The 20,518-nt window shown below is 44.5% G+C and overlaps 1 protein-coding gene across 4 annotated transcripts in view; it reads left to right on the top strand.

The window, feature by feature from the left end:
* Positions 1-20,518, top strand: part of COL14A1 (collagen type XIV alpha 1 chain) — a 192,358-nt gene that overhangs the window by 141,684 nt on the left and 30,156 nt on the right. For all 4 annotated transcript variants that reach the window (XM_090040565.1, XM_090040568.1, XM_090040567.1 and 1 more), the window contains 2 exons: positions 625-678; positions 3,143-3,196. In XM_090040565.1, the coding sequence (XP_089896691.1) occupies positions 625-678; positions 3,143-3,196 (108 nt within the window). The remainder of the gene's footprint in view (positions 1-624; positions 679-3,142; positions 3,197-20,518) is intronic.

Below are 20,518 nucleotides of genomic sequence, written 5' to 3' on the forward strand. Positions count from 1 at the left end.
TGTAGAAAAATCTTAAAGAATTGAATAAAATATCCTATTGTTTCTGGGAATTCTTAGGGAAAAAAGTAACCAAGATATAGGATTCAATAGCAGGGATAATTCAGCAGGTTTCATAGAAATTATCCCTAACATCTATATACCCTTGATTATTTTAAAAGACTAGGCAAGGTTTTACAAATTTACAATCCTTTCTGTCAAATTTAATAGAAAAATTATATTTCTGCAATATTTATATTTATTAATTTAAATCAAATTCTATAGAAAATATATCCTTCTTTATTGCACTCTTATATCTCATGAAAGCGCATATCATTTCTATAGAGCTCTGTTGGTTTAATTTTACAGGACATATCCAGAAAGGTTGAAGGGCTAATACAAAGGAAAAGAACCTGAAGAAGTCGTGGCTTCATCAGGATCATTTTGAAGCCTTTAAAATAGAGATTCCTATTCTTTATTTATTTTATCTCTAAAGATTCATTTATATTTTTTACAAACCAAATAACATTTTTGATAGGAAAAATTAAAATCTGATTAATTTTTTGTGTGTTGTTTCAAAAGGCACAATTGAAAACAGAAGCAAAGAGCCATGTATATGTGTAATTGTGTATGATTGTTCATTGTCAGGGACCATCAGGAGAAAAAGGAGAGAAGGGAGATCTTGGCCCCCCTGGCTTACAGGTACTCACTGCATTCTTGTTTTAAGCTATTATTGTGTACTATAGAATCATAGAAAAGTAGGTCTGGAAGTGATGTCTGGAGGTCATTTAGTTCAACTGCCTGCCTGAAGCAGGATCATCCTACCGAAACCATCCCATACAAATCCCCACCTAACCTATTACTAAAACTACACAGTCAGCCTGCCACACAGCCATAAGGTGTAGCACCTCAACCTGCCATCAGTAAAGCCGAGGGAAATGGTGGCAAGGTAGATATCTTTGAATGTGGTATTGTGAAGTTCAAGGCAGATACTGAAAGCTACAGAGAGGCACTGTAGCTTTGGTGAATGCAAAAGCATTTAGAGTCAGAAATCTCTCACTTGTATGCTGCTGGCCAGATCCTAAGTGTGCTCTTATTCCACCATGTTTGAGAGTCTGAAAATTTGTTAATGCAGTTACTTTTGTAACACGCTGTCATCTCAGCCTTCGCATAAGTCACAAGGACTAAATTGTGTCCAGCATTTTTAACTCAGAGCTCAGGGACTTGGGCATGATGGAACAGGATTACATTTAGGTGCTTCCATCCTAATAGATGGATTAGTATTTTGCCCTGTGTGTACAGACAAATCACTTAGGCCTTCTCCTTTTTTATGTTTGCAAATCTCAAAAACTGAAATTTTATATATTTGGAGGGCAGGTTTATCCACAATGAAGTTCCTGCTTGCAAATCAGGTAGTTAGTATTAAATTATCTCCTTTGCACCCATAACATTATAGCTCAGATGATCTCTGGAACAAAATTGGGCACTAAATTTCTCTGAGTCAATCTGAGTACCAAGGTATCATGTTTTTGTTGAAGACAACTTATCTGATTCTCAGCCTAAAACATCGATTTCTTAGTTTATCACTCTTTGTTATGATGTTTAGTGCAATCTTAAATAATTCCATCATTTCTAGACAGGTTACAAGGGTGGGCGGACGAGAATAGGATGGGTTTCAACACAGACAAGTGCAAGTTGATGCACCTCGGGAGGAACAACCAGCACCATACCTACAGGCTGGGGAACTCCCCTCTTGTCAGCACGGAGGCGGAAAGGGATCTGGGAGTGATCATTGACTCCAAGATGAACATGGGCCAGCAGTGTGGGGAGGCAGTCAGGAAGGCCAACCGCACCTTGGCATGCATCCACAGATGCATCTCGAGCAGGTCCAAGGAGGTGATCCTTCCCCTCTATGCGGCACTGGTCAGGCCGCAGCTGGAGTATGGCATCCAATTCTGGGCGCCGCACTTCAAGAGGGATGTGGACAGCATGGAGAGGGTCCAGAGGAGGCCACTCGTATGATCAGGGGACAACAGGGCAGGCCCTATGAGGAGAGGCTACAGGACCTGAACCTGTTCAGCCTCCAAAAGAGAAGGCTGAGGGGAGATCTTGTGGCCTGTTATAAACTAGTCAGGGGGGATCAGCAGGCATTGGGGAAGTCACTGTTTCCTCGAGCACCGCCAGGAGTGACCAGGAATAACGGTCACAAGCTGGCAGAGGGTAGGTTTAGGTTAGATATCAGGAGGCGCTACTTCACAGTCAGGGCGGCTAGGGTCTGGAACCAGCTTCCAAGAGAAGTGGTGCAGGCTCCTACCCTGGGGGTGTTTAAGAGGAGGCTAGATGAACATCTTGCTGGGGTCATTTGACCCCAGTACTCTTTCCTGCCATGGCAGGGGGTCGGACTTGATGATCTGCTCAGGTCCCTTCCGACCCTACAAACTATGAAACTATGAAACTCAGTTCCCCACCTTTTAGTCCTGAAAGATATTAATAGTTGACTCCCAGAAACTTTCCTTATAAATATTTTTCCAGCAGTATGAATCATACCTACAGTCCTGTGATGGTAGTAATGGTCCCAGAGCAGCTTCAGCATCTGTTGGCATAGAGGGAGGATTTAATCTGAACTTTTTGGAACCTTGCCAGGCAGAGCTCATTTATATCATGCTTGGTCAAGTCTTTGTTTCTTTGATATTAATGCACTGAGTTCAGATAATATGGTAATGGATATACCATTATAAAAAAAAAAGAGGGAGAGAAGGAAATATGGTTTTAGCATACAGGTCTGATATATCTTGGTGGACTTACTCTGGCATTAAACTGACATGAGGTCTGGCTCTCTTTTAAGTGAGTTGTAAAGAAAGCATGGCAGGATTTATCTGTGAACATTCTTTGCTGTCAAGTAATATATCAAAACTGAAATAACTAACTGACTCTGAAGCTTGGTCATATCAATAAGCCTTATTCATGTAATCCTTGTTTTGTTGAAATACAACATTACCTCAGAGTCATAGACCCACCCTCAATCACCCTGCTGCTTATCTCAGCCTGTGCTTATCCTCAAGCTTGTGATGCCATTACATATAAAGGAGGCTGTGTTGTATTATGCAAGGTTGTTGCCATTCTCATCTTCCTTTAATCATTTTCATCTTCCTCTCATTGTGTACAGGGCGTCCCAGGAGCATCAGGATCACCTGGACGGGATGGAACTCAAGGTCAAAGGGTATGGTAAACCGGACAGGATTTCTTACCATTAAGAATTTCCATTCCATCAATGATGTTAACCATCTGTGCAAGTTGATTTTACAATGTTACTTAAGATAACTCATGTCTTGTGTGTATTCTGAAGACGCTTCCTTCTGACAGCTATACTGAAAAAAGTCATCAACTGAACTTTTTAATTATGAGTAGTGTTATCAGCTAATCAAGCGATGCAGTGAAGAAGTGGAGCTTCACCAATGGTTCTACGATTCATGCTAGTGGGCATAAGCCACAAACTATATAATAATATCTTTGTAAGATGTCAACCACTTGGAGATGGGTGCTCTGTGGGCACTTTGACAGAGTGTAATGAATGAGATATATCATATGCAAAGACATGTTAAATGTTTTTAATGACAAGCAACCTGCTTCTTTGGTTTATAAATGCATAAGATATCTGAGATGGTTGTTGGGACTGAATCTGAGAGAAGTGAGTCAGACTGTGGAGTGAGGATATGTGATGAAGAGTGTAGTGTTAAGTTAAAAAAAAAAAGCTGGTCAGTATGTATGTGCCTACTATACTCTTACCACCATGTTCATGTAATTGTTCCTGTTCCCTGCAGCTGGTTTTTGTCTTTTTAGATTGTTTTTCAGGACTAGAGTTGTATCTTCCTATGTGTTTGTAGCAGATTCGTTATAACTGCAATCTGTATAAATAATGATGATAATGGTCTATTTTAGATTTATACCTAGTAGATCCCATGCTTTAATGCTAGAGTTATGGTGGAATAAGGCTTTTTATTAACTTCAATAACAGTGGATGTGTCTATATGAGAAACTATGTCACTGTAGCAACAAGCAACGGCAACATAGCTCATTGTTACAGCGATATAGTGTCTGTGGGCATGAACCATGACATTGCTGCTACTGTGCAGTAGCAATGAGCTAGTGCGCAGTAGTGCAAGTACTGAAGCAAGTACTAAAGCAAATACTAAATGACTGTACAGTAACAACTGCACAGTCAGGTGCATGTGTAGATGTCCCTAGTAAGTCTGATGGCATAGTAAGTACTATGTAGGTATCCCTCTCATTAACACTACTATCCCAAGCAGTTATTTCAGCAGAGAAGCCAGGAGTAAAATGGGATACTTTTATGTCTATCAGGACAGTTTTGAGGAGTGCTGGCATTAAGGAAGCTTGTTCTGATGGTGTTTGTTTGGGAGAAATAGTTATCTTCCACATCCAGCATTCTTAACCTGAAGCTCAATTTTTTGCTGTTTAAAGATATACTGTGGGTAAAAGATTATGTATGTAATAATTGTGCAATCAAACGTAGCTGAATCTAATTGTTTAGCGTTGCTAGTTACTAAATAGCAAACAAAATTACACAGAAGTTTGCTTTTTAATTAAAATAAATCTCAAGAAAGAATGAACTAAGGATAGTAGCTTTGATCAACTTTCTTCTGTTTGTGGTAAAATTGTCAGATATTTATATTCTGGCTGGTAACCAAAAATAAGGATCTAGCATTAACTTTTGTGGTTAAATAGATATGTGCTTCCACCTTTTCTTCAGCTGCGACTTTCAGAGAATCATCTCGTCAGTCTAGTCTCATTGAAACCAGGCATTAGAAAGTAATCCCTAACTGATTTATTAGCAGTTTTGGTACAATATATAGACTTAAATTGGATTTATTTCCCTTAAAAATACTTTCTCTACGTTTGATTTAAAAACTTTTGATTTAATCTCTACTTTGATTTAAAATTTATATATATTTATGAAGGCAAGGATTTATGTGGGTGATAACGTTTAGTAGACCAACTGTATGTTTAGGATAGACTTAGACAAGATTTTGAATGCAGTGCATCCTTCTTCAGGTCTGAGGAAAAAACAAAAGATTAAAAAGTTTTCTGTGATATTGGAGGAGAGAGAAATGCCCAGGGACAGCTGACAAGCACATCACAGAAAAAAGGATAGCTTGATAAGTGGAAGATCGGGACCTTTCAAAAGCAAAGAGGGTCATTATCACCTGTAGTGTAAAGAAAGATTATCTGGAATTGGGTGGACTGTAGTATGCCATGAAGTTAATATCAGTCTTTCCAGCCAGATGCATTGAATTTTTTTATCTGGTTTCACTTTTTGAAGATATTTGTAAAGTTTCCCTGGCCACAAAGATAGTGAGGTTACAATACTTTTTGTAATTGCAAAGAAACCATGGAGCTTCCTCTTTACTCTTCTTGGCATTAAGATGAGAGCCAAGTATATAAGGATCTGCACAATGATGATCATCTTTGAACATTAGGCATGCGATTAATTTAAAGCAAGTGAATAGTTCTTCTTAAGTTAATATAGTATTTGGGGCGATTGATAGTTTCTTTCCGAAATTAAGAAATAAATAGAATGTAAAAAGATAAAGATTTATGCTGAGTTATGCTCCATTCAAAAGCAACATTTTGAGCTAGGCTGGTTCCAATTTTACAATTGAATTGTAAGCCAAGCATGAGATCAGAAATGTTACTGTACTGTATGAAAAAACCAAGCATCAGACAATCTCCTTATCTTTAAACCTTTTCTAAGTTTGTTATTTTTCCTGTCTTGTCTGCTACATATCTCTCTTTCTTTCTAACATGTCCTTTTTTTTATTGCCTGCTCGCCTTTTACTGTCTATATAGGTTTTTTCATTCATACATATCTTTATGGTTCAGCTTCAGCACTGAGGAGATAAGTGTGGCCATTTGCATTCTTGCTGTCATGTTATCTAACCTCATTCAAAGTTTCTCTTTGAAAATCTCTACTAATTAAACCCCAGTGCCTCTTCCATAATAAACTATTTATTAATTCAGTACATTAAACATGTACTTTGTACAGGTCAAGTACACAAAGCAAGTCCAGGGGATGGAGGTAATGATGGTTCTTAGTATTGTTAGGACCTGTAACACACGTTGATGAGTGTGTTACAGGTTCTCCATGCATCCAGTCCTTACAAGGTGCACATCTGTTAGAAAGCCTTGGCTTGCACTGTCAGCTGTTTTTGAGTTTAGTAGTAGAGGTCCTCAGCTCTGTGGGCCAACAGTTCAAATCTGGATTAGTGCTCCCATCTGAGAACTCAACTGGCTCTAGTGTGGAAAATTTTTGAGGAAAAAGGATGGGGTAGATGAAGGCTTTGATTAAGTCAGGGACAAGCATGTGACTCATACTGGAGACAGCACCTGTATTTCTATTAAGGATGGGAAACGGAATCAGTTACCACACTTCTTTGCTATGTTCAGTGTGTTCTGGCATTGGTCGAAAGAACTAGGTGAGCCATTCAGTTCTCACAGAATTTGGCCTAGTATTTGCTTAGAATTGATGCTGTTATCACAATTTCTATGGCAACATAGAGTCATATTATATACACAGGATGGTAGGCTATGTTCTCCATTCTGTTACACTTGTTCTGTGGTGATGTAACTCCATTTATTTTCATATTATACAGTAGTTTTATGTTGACATAAGGGCAGTGATTGCAGGACACAGTGTATTTTGAAGGGGAAGCTAGTTTGCAATGGAGTAAGCTGCAATTCTAAGACATCTGCAAGAATGGGAAAGGGGAATTGGAAACTCGCTGTAAAATGAATTGTTTTTCTGTCTAAAGTTCTCTTTGTCAGGCTTCATTCTGTAAGACAAGCTCTCTACTAATTTTACAGCCATGAATATAAAACAAATATGTTATTAGAATGGAGGCTTTCCATGTTATTTTTAACTTCTTATTAGCATTTATTATTCACTGAAATATTTTAGGCATAATAGCCCCACTTCAGCAAAGCTCTTGAGTATGTGCCTAAATCTCATTGACCTTAATAGAAGTTAAGCACATGCTGTAGTCCTTTCTTGAATATAGACTAATATAATGATGTTTTCAAAATATCCCTGAACCCAGATCATTTTGTTCTAGTTGCAGATTATCAAGATTACTTTCTTTGTTCCTTTCTGCTTTGTCTTTGTCGGGGAACAGGGCCCCAAGGTCACGGTGGGTCGAGGGTGGCGTTGGAACACGACAGGTGGGATTTGCGGCGATGAGTCTGAGTGGTACGGGACACGCGTATGGTTTCAAATAAGTTAGATTTATTCACTTGCACTTTGGTTGCGTAGGCAGAGCTGCTTTCTTCAGTTACAGTTACAAAAACACAAACGGTAACGAACAACAAAGTGGTCTGTTGGCCCACGGGGTTCACGAGCAAGCCCTTGCGTTCTACCCCGAAGGATAGGGGCGGCTGCCCACTCGCTAGTCCCAGGGCTGGTCAACAGCTCATTCACAGGATGAACAAATAACGAGAAACAAAACTGTAACTCGTTGAGTTGTTGTGACGCCAGTCCAAGTGGACAACGAAGAGATGGTTGTAGCCAAAGCCGAGATCGAAGCCGGGTGTGACCAAATGAAACGGTAATCAAGTTGAGATGGGACGAGCAGAATCATAGTCAGAATCAAAAGTCCAATCCGTCCGGTAACCATGAGATCAAATCGAAGAACAATCGTAAACCGAATGCACCGAGGGAGGAGACCAGTGGGCTGGTAGGCCCTCCTGGAGAGCAGTCCCTGCTGTCGCAGCCTCTGCTTCCAGGTGGTATCTCTCCTGACAGGACAGTCCCTGACAAGTCAGCCTCTGTCTGTCAGTTGAGCGGGTCTCCCCCCGAGGGAGGGGGTTCACCAACCTTTTATAGCAGCCCCGTAGCCAATCAGGCTGCTTTCCTTCTAGAAGCTTCTGGAGTGATGACCTCATGCTCCTGCTGTTACTGAGCATGCGTCTGTGAGGAAAGTAGGTCAGTGATGACTGACAGGTCCCGAGGTCACCCAGGGGGCACGTGCTGGGTGAGCCCTGGAATTTTCCACTCATAGAGTTGGTATGAGCATGTCAGTTCCAGCTCTCTGTGTTGTCAGCATACAGCCATAATCTTTACCACGACAGTCTTAATTTCTGATATTTAGGATTTCAAATGTTTATTGCAATCAGCTGATGAGGGTCTATTTGCTTTTCTTTTGTAGCTTTTTGTAATTTGTTTGTTCAGTACAAAGTCTAAAGCTTTTCTTTTACATGCTGATAATTGTTATGTAGTCTATTTATCTAAATAATTGGGGGTTCTTTTACAACTACATCTAATAATGTCTCCTCTATCTAGGAATGTCCTTTCCACTAATGTTCTAATTACTAATTCTAGTAATGTCCCTCCCATTAATACCTTTTAGTGTTTATTTCAAAATGAACAAATCAAAGTATAACCCAACCAGGTGCATAGAATTAAAAAGGAAATCAGTTTCGTAACAGGTTGTCCATGCTATGAAATAAAAATGCAATGCAATTTAAATGCAATTTAAAGGTTGAAAGAATCAAAGTTTGTTTTCTGCTAATAAAGCAATCTCTCTAAGTAGCCATGACAGTATTTTTAAACAGGCTGGTACCTGGATTAAAGCTAGATTTGAAATTCATAGTAAGAACTGCCTCCCTTTCCTGTCATAGGCTTCCTGATATTCAGGAAGAAATAAAGAAGCTGGGAAAAGAGAAATGCTTTTGGCTTGCTTTAGTGCTAGTGATGTGGCACATTTGAAAGTATTTAAGAATCTCTGTCCTCCACCCTCACGAGTTTGTGACCACTTTCTCTAGACACAGCTCGAAAGGTGAAAGTTGAACTGTTTAAGGCAGTGAGGTTGCACTAAGATCATGGTGCTTTTTAGCTCTGGCATCCCTTTTAGCTGCATCTGTTCGGTCTCCAGTTAGATTCCCCTGCCCCTTCACTTCCTCCAGTGAAGAACTGGATTTTGACTGGCTCTTGCTGAGATGTCCAGGCAAAGCGTGAAAAGAAGTTTCCTTTCCCATGTCCCCCAAGGCCTCCACACAAGACCCAATCACACTGAGTACCCATTCTCTCCTGAGAGACACAAGCCACTTTAGGGATCACAAATGTGGATTGTGCCTGTGGTGTGCTCCCAGCTTCCCCATCCCATTTGGACTCTTACCACCTTCTGTTTTGGTGTCCTGGTCCCCTCTTCCCTAGTTGTTTTCCCACAGCCACTTTTTTCCTCCAACTGAGATTCCTCTTGTGCACCAGACTTCTCCTGAGCAGAGGCAAGATAGACACGTTCTTCCCAGGTCCAGAATCCAAGAGGATTTAGCAGGCAGGCAGGTGGTCTTAGAAAAAATCCTGCATGCACTTCTCCATTTCTCTGCTAAGCTTCAGGGGCCATTTGTAGATGACACTTTAAAGAGGGTTTAAAGTGAGTTAAATGCTTTTTGCACCACTTTAATGGCATTGCTGTTTGCACATTCCGCAGTGTATTGTGAGTTAATTGCAGCCCCTGTAGCACATTTAACAGTGTAATATGCCTTAAATGACTTTGGGAAGTAGCAAATGACTTTGGGGCACTGCAAAGTAAAACACCCCCGAGGAGTTTTAGTTTCCTATCCTACAGCTGCAAAGGGAAGCACTGGGCTCTGTTCAGGTCAGGGGCTCTGCAGGCAGCCCAGCAGCTGCCTGGGAAAGCAGGCTCCACAGAAGGAAAAAAAAGTGGTGAGCCTGATCTTTTTTTTTCCCTGCAGCCTGCCTGAGCTGCACGGGGCTCCGGTGCTTCCCTCTGCGGCTGTGGTGCCCCTTGGGACTGCCCAAGCCGGGTACCTGTGGGCAGCTGCTGCCAGGGGGGGCGCTGCTGCCACAGAGGAAAGCACCAGCCTCCCCCCTCCACCCGCAGCTCAAGGACCACTTCACCCTTGCTACTAGAGAGTTAGGTAAGGATTACGCTCTGACATGGGTGTACGCAGCACAGGGGTTTATTTTGCCCTAAATTGAAGTGGTGTTTTTAAAAACCCATTGCTTCAATTTAGGGAAAATTAAACCCCTGTGTCATCCAGAAACAGCCAGGGAGCCTAGAAACTATGTACATAGCTGTAGTAGATCAGAAACATGTGGGAGACTGAGCGTCTGAGTCTTTACTCTTCTTGCCAGTGTTAGCTTAGCTGCCAGGTGCATTTCACTGAGAGTTCAGTTTCATTCTGGGCCCTGGTCCAGGATGGCACGCCCATCTGTTTCCTCCCCTCCCTGCTCAGCTGCATGGGTGAACAGGAGGAGAGGGCAGCTATGAAACAGCAAGAGACCAAACTGATGCAGAAAGGAAATTAATTTTTATTTTTGGCAGTATCTTATAACCTATGGAGGAAATCTTTCAAGTGATTAGCAAGGCACATGACAGAAGGCCTTCTGAATTTTGAACTCCAGGGGATAAATGCAGAGCAGCCTGCTATCTGTTACCTATCAGAGGAGCTAGCATATCACTTTTACTTTTAGTAAGACAAAGGAGGCAAAAAATCTAAGTTGCCATTACTGTGCTGTGAAGTGTATTTGGCTCCCACTATTGGCTTTCCAAACATCACCATCACAGTGAATGAAGGTGTGTGTTGAGTAGCAAAGGATTCCAAACATCACTTCTGTGGTCTTTTCCTGAGTTAGAAATGCTTTGGTGTGGTCCAAAAACAACACAGAGTCTTTTTCGAACTGCCTTGCAGCTCCATGTAGCCACTACTGAGTGAGTTTATACTTTTTTAGTGACTTAGCCGGTTAGTTTTATATTCTGCCACAGAATCACTGAATTGGCACAAGGGTTAAATCATTACAAACAAATTCCTTGCAGTTGGTTGAGTTTGGAAGGAAATAAACATTTTTTTAGAACTTTTTATAAAGTAGAAATCATAGTTGAAGCTCTCATCTAATAATTGCATGGTGGCTGTGGAACTTAGTTTGTTGTTAGGTCTGTGTAAAGCTTCGGTCGCTGTTTTGATTTGGCAGAGATTCAGCCTGATTTGGTGGCCAAATCTGCACATCCGAATCAAATCAGAGGACCCTTTAATCTCTCCGAATTGAATCAGAAACCTCCAAATCAATTCGTGGAAATTCGGAAAGATTCGATGATTTTGACATAGACACAGCTTTAAATGTTTTTTCTACATACCTCAAGGTGCCAGGCGGCTCATGAATGCTGAGATGCTGGGGCACATGGAGGTCCCACAGGAGCACAGTGGGGTGTCCCCAGTGCGCTTGTCAGCAGACCCGGAAGTGGACCAGACGCACTTCCAGTCCATTTCTGGGTCTGCTGGGCAGCATGCACCCTCGCCCCCGCCCTCCCCGCTCAGTGACTGGTGCCTCCTGGGTCTGGGGGGGCACCCGGGGTTTGCCCCAGGCTGATCACTGAGCTAGAGGAGCGCAGGCCCCCTCCCCCCCTGTGCATTTGGTGGTGGACCTGGAAGTGGACCAAATGCACTTCCGGTCCACTTTCGGGTTTGCTGCTAAGCACGTGGGGGGGCCCCCCACAGTCCTGTGGGACGCTCCATCTGCCCCACCATTTCAGCATTCATAAGCTACTCCTGGTACCTGGAGGTATGTAGAAAAAACATTTAAAGCTGTGTCTATGGCCGAATTGCTGATTTTCTGAATCACTGTTGAATCTTCAGATTTGGATTTGGCCGAATCAAATCAGGACATGATCCAAATCAACGAATCAAATCACTGTCCGCAATTTGGGCTGAATCTGAATAGAATACGGTCCATTTTGCACACCCCTATTTGTTGTCCTTATTCAGACAAGCCTGCAGCTTGCTTGAATTCGTGTATCCATTCTTATTCCCCAGCCATTTTTCTGATCAACTCTACAGTTTTGCAGAAGTGGCTTTGTAGGAATACGTACTGCAAGATTGGGTTCACACACTTCAGTGGGAGCTTTGCCTGTATGGAAGACTTCATGGTTGGTCCTTGCAGTGAAAATCACCCTCCTGCAGAGGACAAAATGAAGTCTGAGCACCACTTAAACTGAAGGGGTGAAAATATGGCTCCATTGATTCCAACACAACTAGAAATTCATCCAAATATTAAGCAAGATCTAAGTGCATTTACATCTTGTGGAATACACTCCTCCTCTGGGTGAAGCCAGTCCCTGATGCCATGTTCTGACAGATACATGGCTGATACTTACCCAATAAACAAATCAGGAGAAGGATATGCCATGAACTAAATAATCACCGGCCTTCAAACCTAATCTGCTTCCATTTAGGAGAGTTTTAAAATTCAGGTGTTTGGTGTGGGCTTATCTTTCTTATACGCACTCAGTTTTGTGGCATATTGCTCTTGAATATGCAGGGGATCAAAATTCAGCAACTGAATATAACCACGTGCTTCCAGATAGTTCCAAACTACATGGAGCAGGGGTTAAGCTTTCAAAAAAGGCCTCAGTAATGTAGACAATATATAATGTCCCAATGTTCCATGGTTTTGAATACCACACTATGAGCCCACACAATGCTTCATTCACCTCTGCAGTGTGCAGACCAAAAATAATGGTGCAAGCAGCCAGAAGAAATAATTTTCCATTCTTTCCACCAATTAATTCCAGTAAACTCCTTCCCAAATTAAATATGTTCAAAATTAATCTAAAATACCTATCTGCCATCAAAGAATCTGAAAAACATTATCTGTGAACCTTCATGGTAATGTAAACAAAAAAGACCGGTCTTTTACTAGTAGCTTGGTACAAGAAAGTTTTGTTTGACTCAATATATTAATGACAGTTTTCACACCTAACAAATATAGTAGGAGACAATTTTAAATAGCCAAGAGGTACAGAAACAGTGCCAAGAGAAATGCACCCAAAAGTTTTCAAGGGGACATTCTCCAGCTGCCAAAAGTAAGAAGTACTGCTCAGCAGGAAAGAAATCATGAGGTTTAATATTAAAGCCTCGCATTCAAAGAAGTATCATTTTTCAGCTTACTGGTGGTTCCTGGCATATTACTAAATAGAATGAAAAATGAAATTGTGGCATCTTTTTATTCACTAGTGTAGTGGACTCTCTATGGTAAGGATGTCAAATGTATAGGCCATGGGTCAGATCCAACCTGCAGAGCTATGTCACCTGGCTCATGGAGCCCTTGGACAGGCCAGGAATGCAGGGCCAGGAAAGGCAAGGATGTAGCCCACCACTGAAATCTAGGGTACAAAGCTCCATCGCACATGAGTTTCAACAGCAGGAGGCAAGCAAGGATGTTATCCCCAGCAGTTCCCTGATGCTACTCACCTTGCTGCCACTGACATTTGCCTGATGCCAGAGGTGGGTCCTTCCTGCAAGGAACCCTGTAGTCTGAGAGAGGGAAGACAAACCAGTGTGGGAGGACAAATCAGTTTGACACACAAGGTTTATGCTTATGTTTATACCATGGCAGCGTGTCCTGAGATGACTGTCCCTGACTGGCCCCCATCTGCATGCTCCGAAAGTGTTAAGTATGCTGGTGTCCCACAATAACTGTTATCAAGACCCATGTTTCTAACATGCTTGAGAGTGGCCACTGCACATGTGACTCCAAGTCCAGTCTAGTTGGAAGGATACCCATTGACTTCAATAAGAATTAGACTCAGCCCTGCAAGAGAGTTGCTTAAAAAAAGTCCATCCTATTTTTAATACTGGAAAGCAAACTGCTTGTATGCATTCACAAATCATATTCTCCATTATTAACGTGACTAAAAGTGGTAAAATTCTATTCTCATGACTGGTTTTGGATCAACATTTGAAAAAATGTACTGTTTCTGAAAGCATTTTAGACAAAAAAGACTTCCCCTTCTTGTTTTTAGTATTAAGCAAATTGATTGCATGTCAAAGTATCAGTTTTAAGTCACTAGGAAAAACAAACAGGCATGCTGGTTTGCATTATCTTAAGAAAGGTTTCCATGCTGCATGTGTCACAACTTTTTTTGAACTCTAGTAAAAATTAAAAATGAGGGGCACCAGCAGGGCTGTGCAGACAGTGGTTTGCAAGTGAGAAGCACTGGCAAGACCAGGGGGCTTTTTTCTACTTAAACTATTTACTGGGTTGGGACTGACCATCAATGTTTACAAATGGGTCCTGGTATAAAAAAGGTTGAGAACCACTGGACTAGATGACTTCCTGAGGTCCTTTCAAACCCTAATTTTCTATGATTCTGTTCTTCTGTTTTTAAAAAATAGATTGATGTAGACCAGGGGTGGGCAGTTGTTCAGCTGGAGGACCCCTTTATGAATTTTGGTGAGCTACAAAGGGCCTTAGTAGGAGCCCTGCTCCTTGACAGGTGCCCTACACTCTGGCCGCCATCTTGGAAACATAACCCTGTCCCCTAACCCCTGACCTTTGCCACCAGAAGTCCCTCCCCTTGCCCCTGTAAGTACTCCTTTTGAGGACAGTTGTCATCTTGGAACTGGGAAAAAAACACAAATCAGATACTAAAAATCATATATCTACTATAAAGTATTTTAATTTTAGTTCAAAAAATATTTTTGTCCTGATTGATGTGTTTGCATAGTGTATATAGAGGTGAATACATAATAACTCAAAAATAAAGTATTACTCTTGTATATTGTGTGTGAAGAGGGATTGGGGGAGTGGGTGGATGTATATGGAGGGGTGTGGGGTTTGTGGTGTATATGTGAGTAGGTGTGTGTGGGGCTTCTGAGAGGGTGTGGCTATGTGTGTGGGAGGGTGGAGGGTATGTCTGGAGGTGTGGGGGTTGTATCTGTGAGAGGGTTGTGGGTGTGTGTGGGAAGGGAATGGGTGTGTGTGAGGTTTGTGGGGTGATGGAGGGACCCCCACATGGCCCCTCCATGGCACTCACCCCCTGCTGGTGGCAGTGGCAGCAGCAGCAAGTAACAGGTCCTCAGGGGTTTTGTGGCCCATGTAGGTGCAGCTGTCAGGCAGCGTGTGGCTCCAGGCAGTTCTGAGAGCTGCACATGACAAGGATCAGAGCCAGGCCAGCTCACCTGTATTGCACAGGGCTCATGTGCAGCTCCCAGAACTCATGCCACCGGGGGGAAGCCCCACATGATGGAACTGACTTCCGTCCCTGCTCCCTACCATCATGTGCAACTCATGGGACTCTGGGAAGCAGGGATTGGGGCTCCCTGCCATTTCCAGCAGAGTCTTGTGATATGCACATGGTGGCAGGGAATGAGAAGGCAGCTGGCTCCATCATGTGTGGATTCCTCCCGGTGGTGCATGGGTCCCAGGACCTGCATGTGAGCCCTGTGTGATAGAGGCAGGCTGGTCAGGCTGTGCTCCTTGCCACCATGTGCAGCTCCTGGAACTGGTTGGAGCTGTGTGCCGCCCAGCAACTGTGCCTGCACGGGCTATGAATGCTCCAAGGGCCCACTGCTTGCTGCTGCTGCAGCTGCCACCAGTGGCATTGGGGGCTGTGCACCATGGGGGAGGCCATGCAGGGGCAGGTTCCCACAGCCCCTCATCCTCCCTTACCCCACAAACACTCAAAAACCTGCTCACTCAAGCTCTGCACTCAAACCACCCAGCTCCGCATGGGCTTCAGGCTCCATGCTCCCACTAGCTCCAGCCCCATGCTCTACACTCCCACCCAGCTCCAGCTTCCCTACCTGCTGCCTGTAGTGAGTGCTGCAGGAAGAACACAACAAGGAGTCACTGGAGGCTGGGGAAGCCAAGCAGTAGCAGTGGCTGTCTGGTGGCAGTAGCAGTGCTGTCTGGAAGCTTTGTGCAGTGGCTGTGGCTGGGGCCTTCCCACAGAGGAAGGTGGGAGCAAAGTGTGCTACCAGGATGGGCAGGTTATAATTAATTTATGGGTGCCCATGGACTGGATGAAATTGCCTGATGGATTGGATCTGGCCTGAGGGCCACATTTTGCCCACCCCTGATGTAAACTGACATTTATTTCAGTCCTTATTATTTCTTTTAATCATTACTCCTTATTAAAGTGAGGAATCTGATATTAATTTTGAAATTTAATGAATCATCTGAATATACTGTTCAACAGGAAAATGTTTTCCAGCATAGTCTTGATATAGATTTCATAGACATTAGGGCGGGAAGGGACCTCGGAAGATCGAGTGCAGGCCCCTGCCCAAAGGGCAGGAAGTCAGTTGGGGTAATAGGCTCCCAGCAAGATAAGCATCCAATTTACACTTGAAGGTGTTCAATGTAGGTGCTTGAACCACCTCCGCTGGCAGACTGTTCCAGACCTTGGGGGCTCGGACAGTAAAGAAATTCTTCCTTATGTCCAGCCTGAAACGGTTTTGCAGTAGTTTATGACGGTTCGACCTCATCATCCCTTGGGGGGCTCTGGTGAACAAACATTCCTCCAGATACTGATGGTCACCCCGATAGACTTATAGGTGGCCATCAGATCACCCCTGAGCCTGTGGTTTTCTAGGCTAAAGAGTCTCATAGATTTCAGCCTGTCATTGTAAGGTCTGTTTTCCTGACCTCTGATCATGAACGTGGCTCTTCTCTGGACTCTCTCAAGCTTCTCCACATCCTTTTTGAATTGAGGAGCCCAAAACTGGAGGCAGTACTCCAGCTGCGGCCTCACCAAGGCTGAGTACAATGGGAGAATGACGTCCGGGATTTGCTTGAGAAGCATCTATGGATGCAAGCCAGCGTTTTGCTTGCTTTACTAGGCGCAGCATCGCATTGCAGGCTCCTGTTCATCTTGTGGTCAATGATGACCCCCAAGTCTCTTTCTTCTGTAGTACTAGCCAGCATAGCGCTGCTGGGCCTATAAGGATGCTGCAGGTTTTTCCTCCCAAGGTGGAGAACCTTGCATTTTTCATTGTTAAACACCATCAGGTTCTTGTCCATCCATTTGCTGAGCCTGTCAAGGTCAGCCTGGATTGCCCTCCTGTCTTCAGGTGTAGATGCTTTGCCCCAAAGTTTGGTGTCATTGGCGACCTTGGCCAGTCTGCTTCTGACTCCAATGTCCACATCATTAATGAAGATGTTGAAAAATATGGGTCCAAGCACAGAGCCTTGGGGGACCCCACTGGTCACAGGGCACCATGATGATTGACTTCCATCATTACCACCCTCTGGTTCCGACCACGAAGCCAATTTCCCAGCCAGCAGATTGTGGTGGACCCAAGGCCACAGTTGGCCAGTTTCTCCAAGAGGTGATCATAGGATACCAGATCGAAGGCTTTTTTGAAGTCAAGATATATGACATCAATCTCTTTTCCCTTGTCCAGGTGATAGCTCACCTGGTCGTAGAAGGAAATGAGATTGGTCATGCAAAACCTATCTGCAACAAACCCGTGCTGGTTATCCCTTAGGATGTTGGTGTCGGCCAGTCCATTAAGGATTGCCTCTTGAATAAACTTTTCTAAGATCTTCCCCAGGATAGAAGTCAGGCTGATGGGCCTATAGTTAGTCGGATCCACTTTCCTCCTTTTCTTGAAGATAGGCACCACATCAGCCTTCTTCCAGTCTTTGGGCACTACACCAGAGTGCCAGGAGTTCTCAAAGGTCCATGCCAGGGGTTGGGCTATAATGCTAGCCAGTTCCTTGAGTACCCTGGGGTGTAGATTGTCAGGGCTGGCTGACTTGAAGGTATCCAGCCTCTCAAGGTGTTCCTCACGAGGTCGGCATTTATGGGGGGCAGGACATCTCCCTCACCCGGACCTCCCTGTCCCATAGTGGGCATGGATGTCCCATGGGACTAATGAAAGACCGATGCAAAGTACCCATTTAATAGATTGGCCTTTTCCTGGGTGTCAGTTGTCAGTTGTCCCATCTGGTTCAGCAGGGGTCCAGTGTTGCCCTAGCTTTTCCTCCTGTTCCCCACATATCTGAAAAAGGACTTTTTATTGTCCTTGATGTTGGAAGCTAGTTGGAGTTCAGTTGCAGCCTTGGCTTTTCTGGTTTGCTCCTGGCAGGACCAGACCAATGCAGAATATGCTCCTTGGAGGCGAATCCCATCGTCCATTCTTTGTAGGCCTTTATTTTTAGCCTCAGGAGTTCTGCTAGATCCCTAGAGGGCCAGGGGGGCTGCTGTGCCCTCCTGTTGCCTTTCCTCCGAGATGGAATAGAATTAGCTTGTGCATTGAGGATCGCTCTTTGAGGAGTAACCACTCTTCCTGAACTCCCCTGCCCCTGGGGTTGTGGTCCCTTAGGGCCTCACTGACAAGCCTCCTGAGCTTGTCAAAGTCGGCTTTCCTGAAGTCGAGGACTTCCGTGTTGCTGACTGACTTGCCAGCTTTACAGTGGATGGTGAAGGTGATCAGCTCATGGTCGCTATTACCCAGCTTCCCATCAATCACTAGGTCACCAATTAGGTCATCCCCAGTATCCAGTACCAGGTCAAGCAGCGCTTTATGTCTCGTTGGCCTGTAGACTTCTTGAGTCAGGTAAAGGTCATCCACGCATGATGGGAAGCTTTGCTACTGCTCGGATTTTGCTGAGTGATCCTCCCATGAGATGTCCACGTAATTGAAGTCACCCATGACAACCATGGTCCTGGAGCATGCTGCCTCAGCCAGTTCCCGGGCGAACTCCTGGTAAAGCTCTTGACTGCGGATGGGAGGTCTGTAGTAGACTCCCACTGTTGTGTCCCCCGTGCCGTGTTCACCACAGATTTTAACCCAGAGGATCTCCTCTGTCTACCCTGGTTGCCAACATCGGCTTGCAGGGAAGTGTAGCTTTCCTTAACATAGAGAGCTATACCCCCGCCCCTTTCATCTACTCAATCTCTCCTGTACAAGGTATAGCTATCTATACCCGTGGTCCAGTCATGGGTCAAGTCCCACCAGGTCTCCGTTATCCCTATGATGTTGTAATTATTTGCATTAAGCAGGAGGATGAGTTCTTTCTGCTTATCCCCTAAGCTCCTGGCATTTGTGTACAGGCAGGCAAGTGTCCCCTTGAGGGCTTTCGCCTTCCCCACAGATTGTACCAGGGCTGGGGCAGGGGTGGGCTCCCTTAAGTGCCTTGGCCTGCTGGCTTTGCAAGGGTTGCTCAGTGGACCAGCAGTGGTGGTAATCCCCCTGTTTCCCCATCCTCCAGTGGGCTTAGTTTAAAGCCTGGTGGAGCAGGTCAGCCAGTCTGCCTGAGAAGAGCCTTCTCCCCAGGGGAGAAAGGTGGAAGACATCTCTTCCCAGCAGCTCACTGCCTCTCTCGCCAAAGAGCGGATTGTGGTCACGGAAGTCAAAGTCTTCCCAATGACACCAGTGCTGCAGTCTTTGGTTCACTACCTGGATCCTCCTCTCCCTCAGCCCATACCCTGAGACTGGGAGGGTCGAAGAGAACACCACCTGTGCCCCCAGACCCTTTACCTCTGCTCCCAAATTCCTGTGACCCAGCTGGGGGCGCTCCAAGTCATGTCATTGTGCCCATGTGAATAAGGAGCATGGGACAGTGGTCTGTGGGCTGGAGGAGCTTAGGGATTTTGTCCGCAATGTCTTGGATGCGGGCCCCCAGGAAGGAGCAGACTTCCCAGGCTAAGGGGGTGGAGCAGCAGATTACCCCCTCAGTCCCCCTCAGGATGGAGTTTCCCACAAAAAACACTTTACATTTTGTCTTGGGGAGAGTGGGGGTGGTAGCTGTAGTTGAGCCTGTGTTGCCTGCGGGAGTGTATTTAGTCAAATACAAAATTACCGTGAATATAAGATGAACCCCCATTAATTATATTTTATATGTGGAAAAACTATATGTTTTTATAGAATCTAAGTATTGGAGGATTGTCTTCAATAACCTCCCTCCCAGGGAAACCAGTGTCGGGGAGGGGGCAGGTCAGGTGGCCGCCTCACCCTCTCCCCACCCACTTCCTCCCAGCCGGGTCATGAGGCTCTACAGGAATTTGGGAGCAGAGCTAAAGGGTTTGGGGGCACAGGTGGTGTTCTCTTCGATCCTCCCAGTCTCAGGGTATGGGCTGAGGGAGAGGAGGATCCAGGTAGTCAACCTTACTGCCCCCGTTACCTTCCACTCCCACTTACAGCTCCCTACAGACTCTTCCCCTCCCTCCACCTTACTGTCAGACACTGCTCAGCACAGCGCATAGAAGCTTTGCCCTGGCCATGCAGCAGTACTGGTGCTGCTGATTGGCTGTGCAGGCAATGCAGCAGTGACAGCACTGTTGATTAGCTAGGCAGGGGAAGGACTTTCCATGTCCTCCATGCCTGGGAGAGACCCCAGTCTGAACTGAAGTGGAGCTGTGCCTGACAGTATGGGAGGAGGAAAGGGTTGGGTGGGAAGGGCTAGGAGTCTGACTGGCTTTGACCTGGGCTCAGGACCAGAGTCACAGCTACAGCAGCTGCCTGCTCCTCCCCTCTGGTTTGTATGTGATTTGGGGGGGAACATCTTATATGGTAAATACGGTATTGTACGACATACACTTTTTTATCACCTTAACACCTTTATAATGAAGTAGAAAAACCTTTTCGGTTGCACAGAGATAACCGAATTTTTTAACCAATTCTTTACGCTACATGAAAGCAATTTGGAATCACAGCTTTCAAATATAAAGCATTACATCTAGTAATTCATGATATATCCATTACTAAATGATGGTATCAT

Source organism: Crocodylus siamensis, chromosome 3, assembly GCF_052110815.1.
Source record: "Crocodylus siamensis isolate JL-2025a chromosome 3, ASM5211081v1, whole genome shotgun sequence".
NCBI lineage: Eukaryota > Metazoa > Chordata > Crocodylia > Crocodylidae > Crocodylus > Crocodylus siamensis.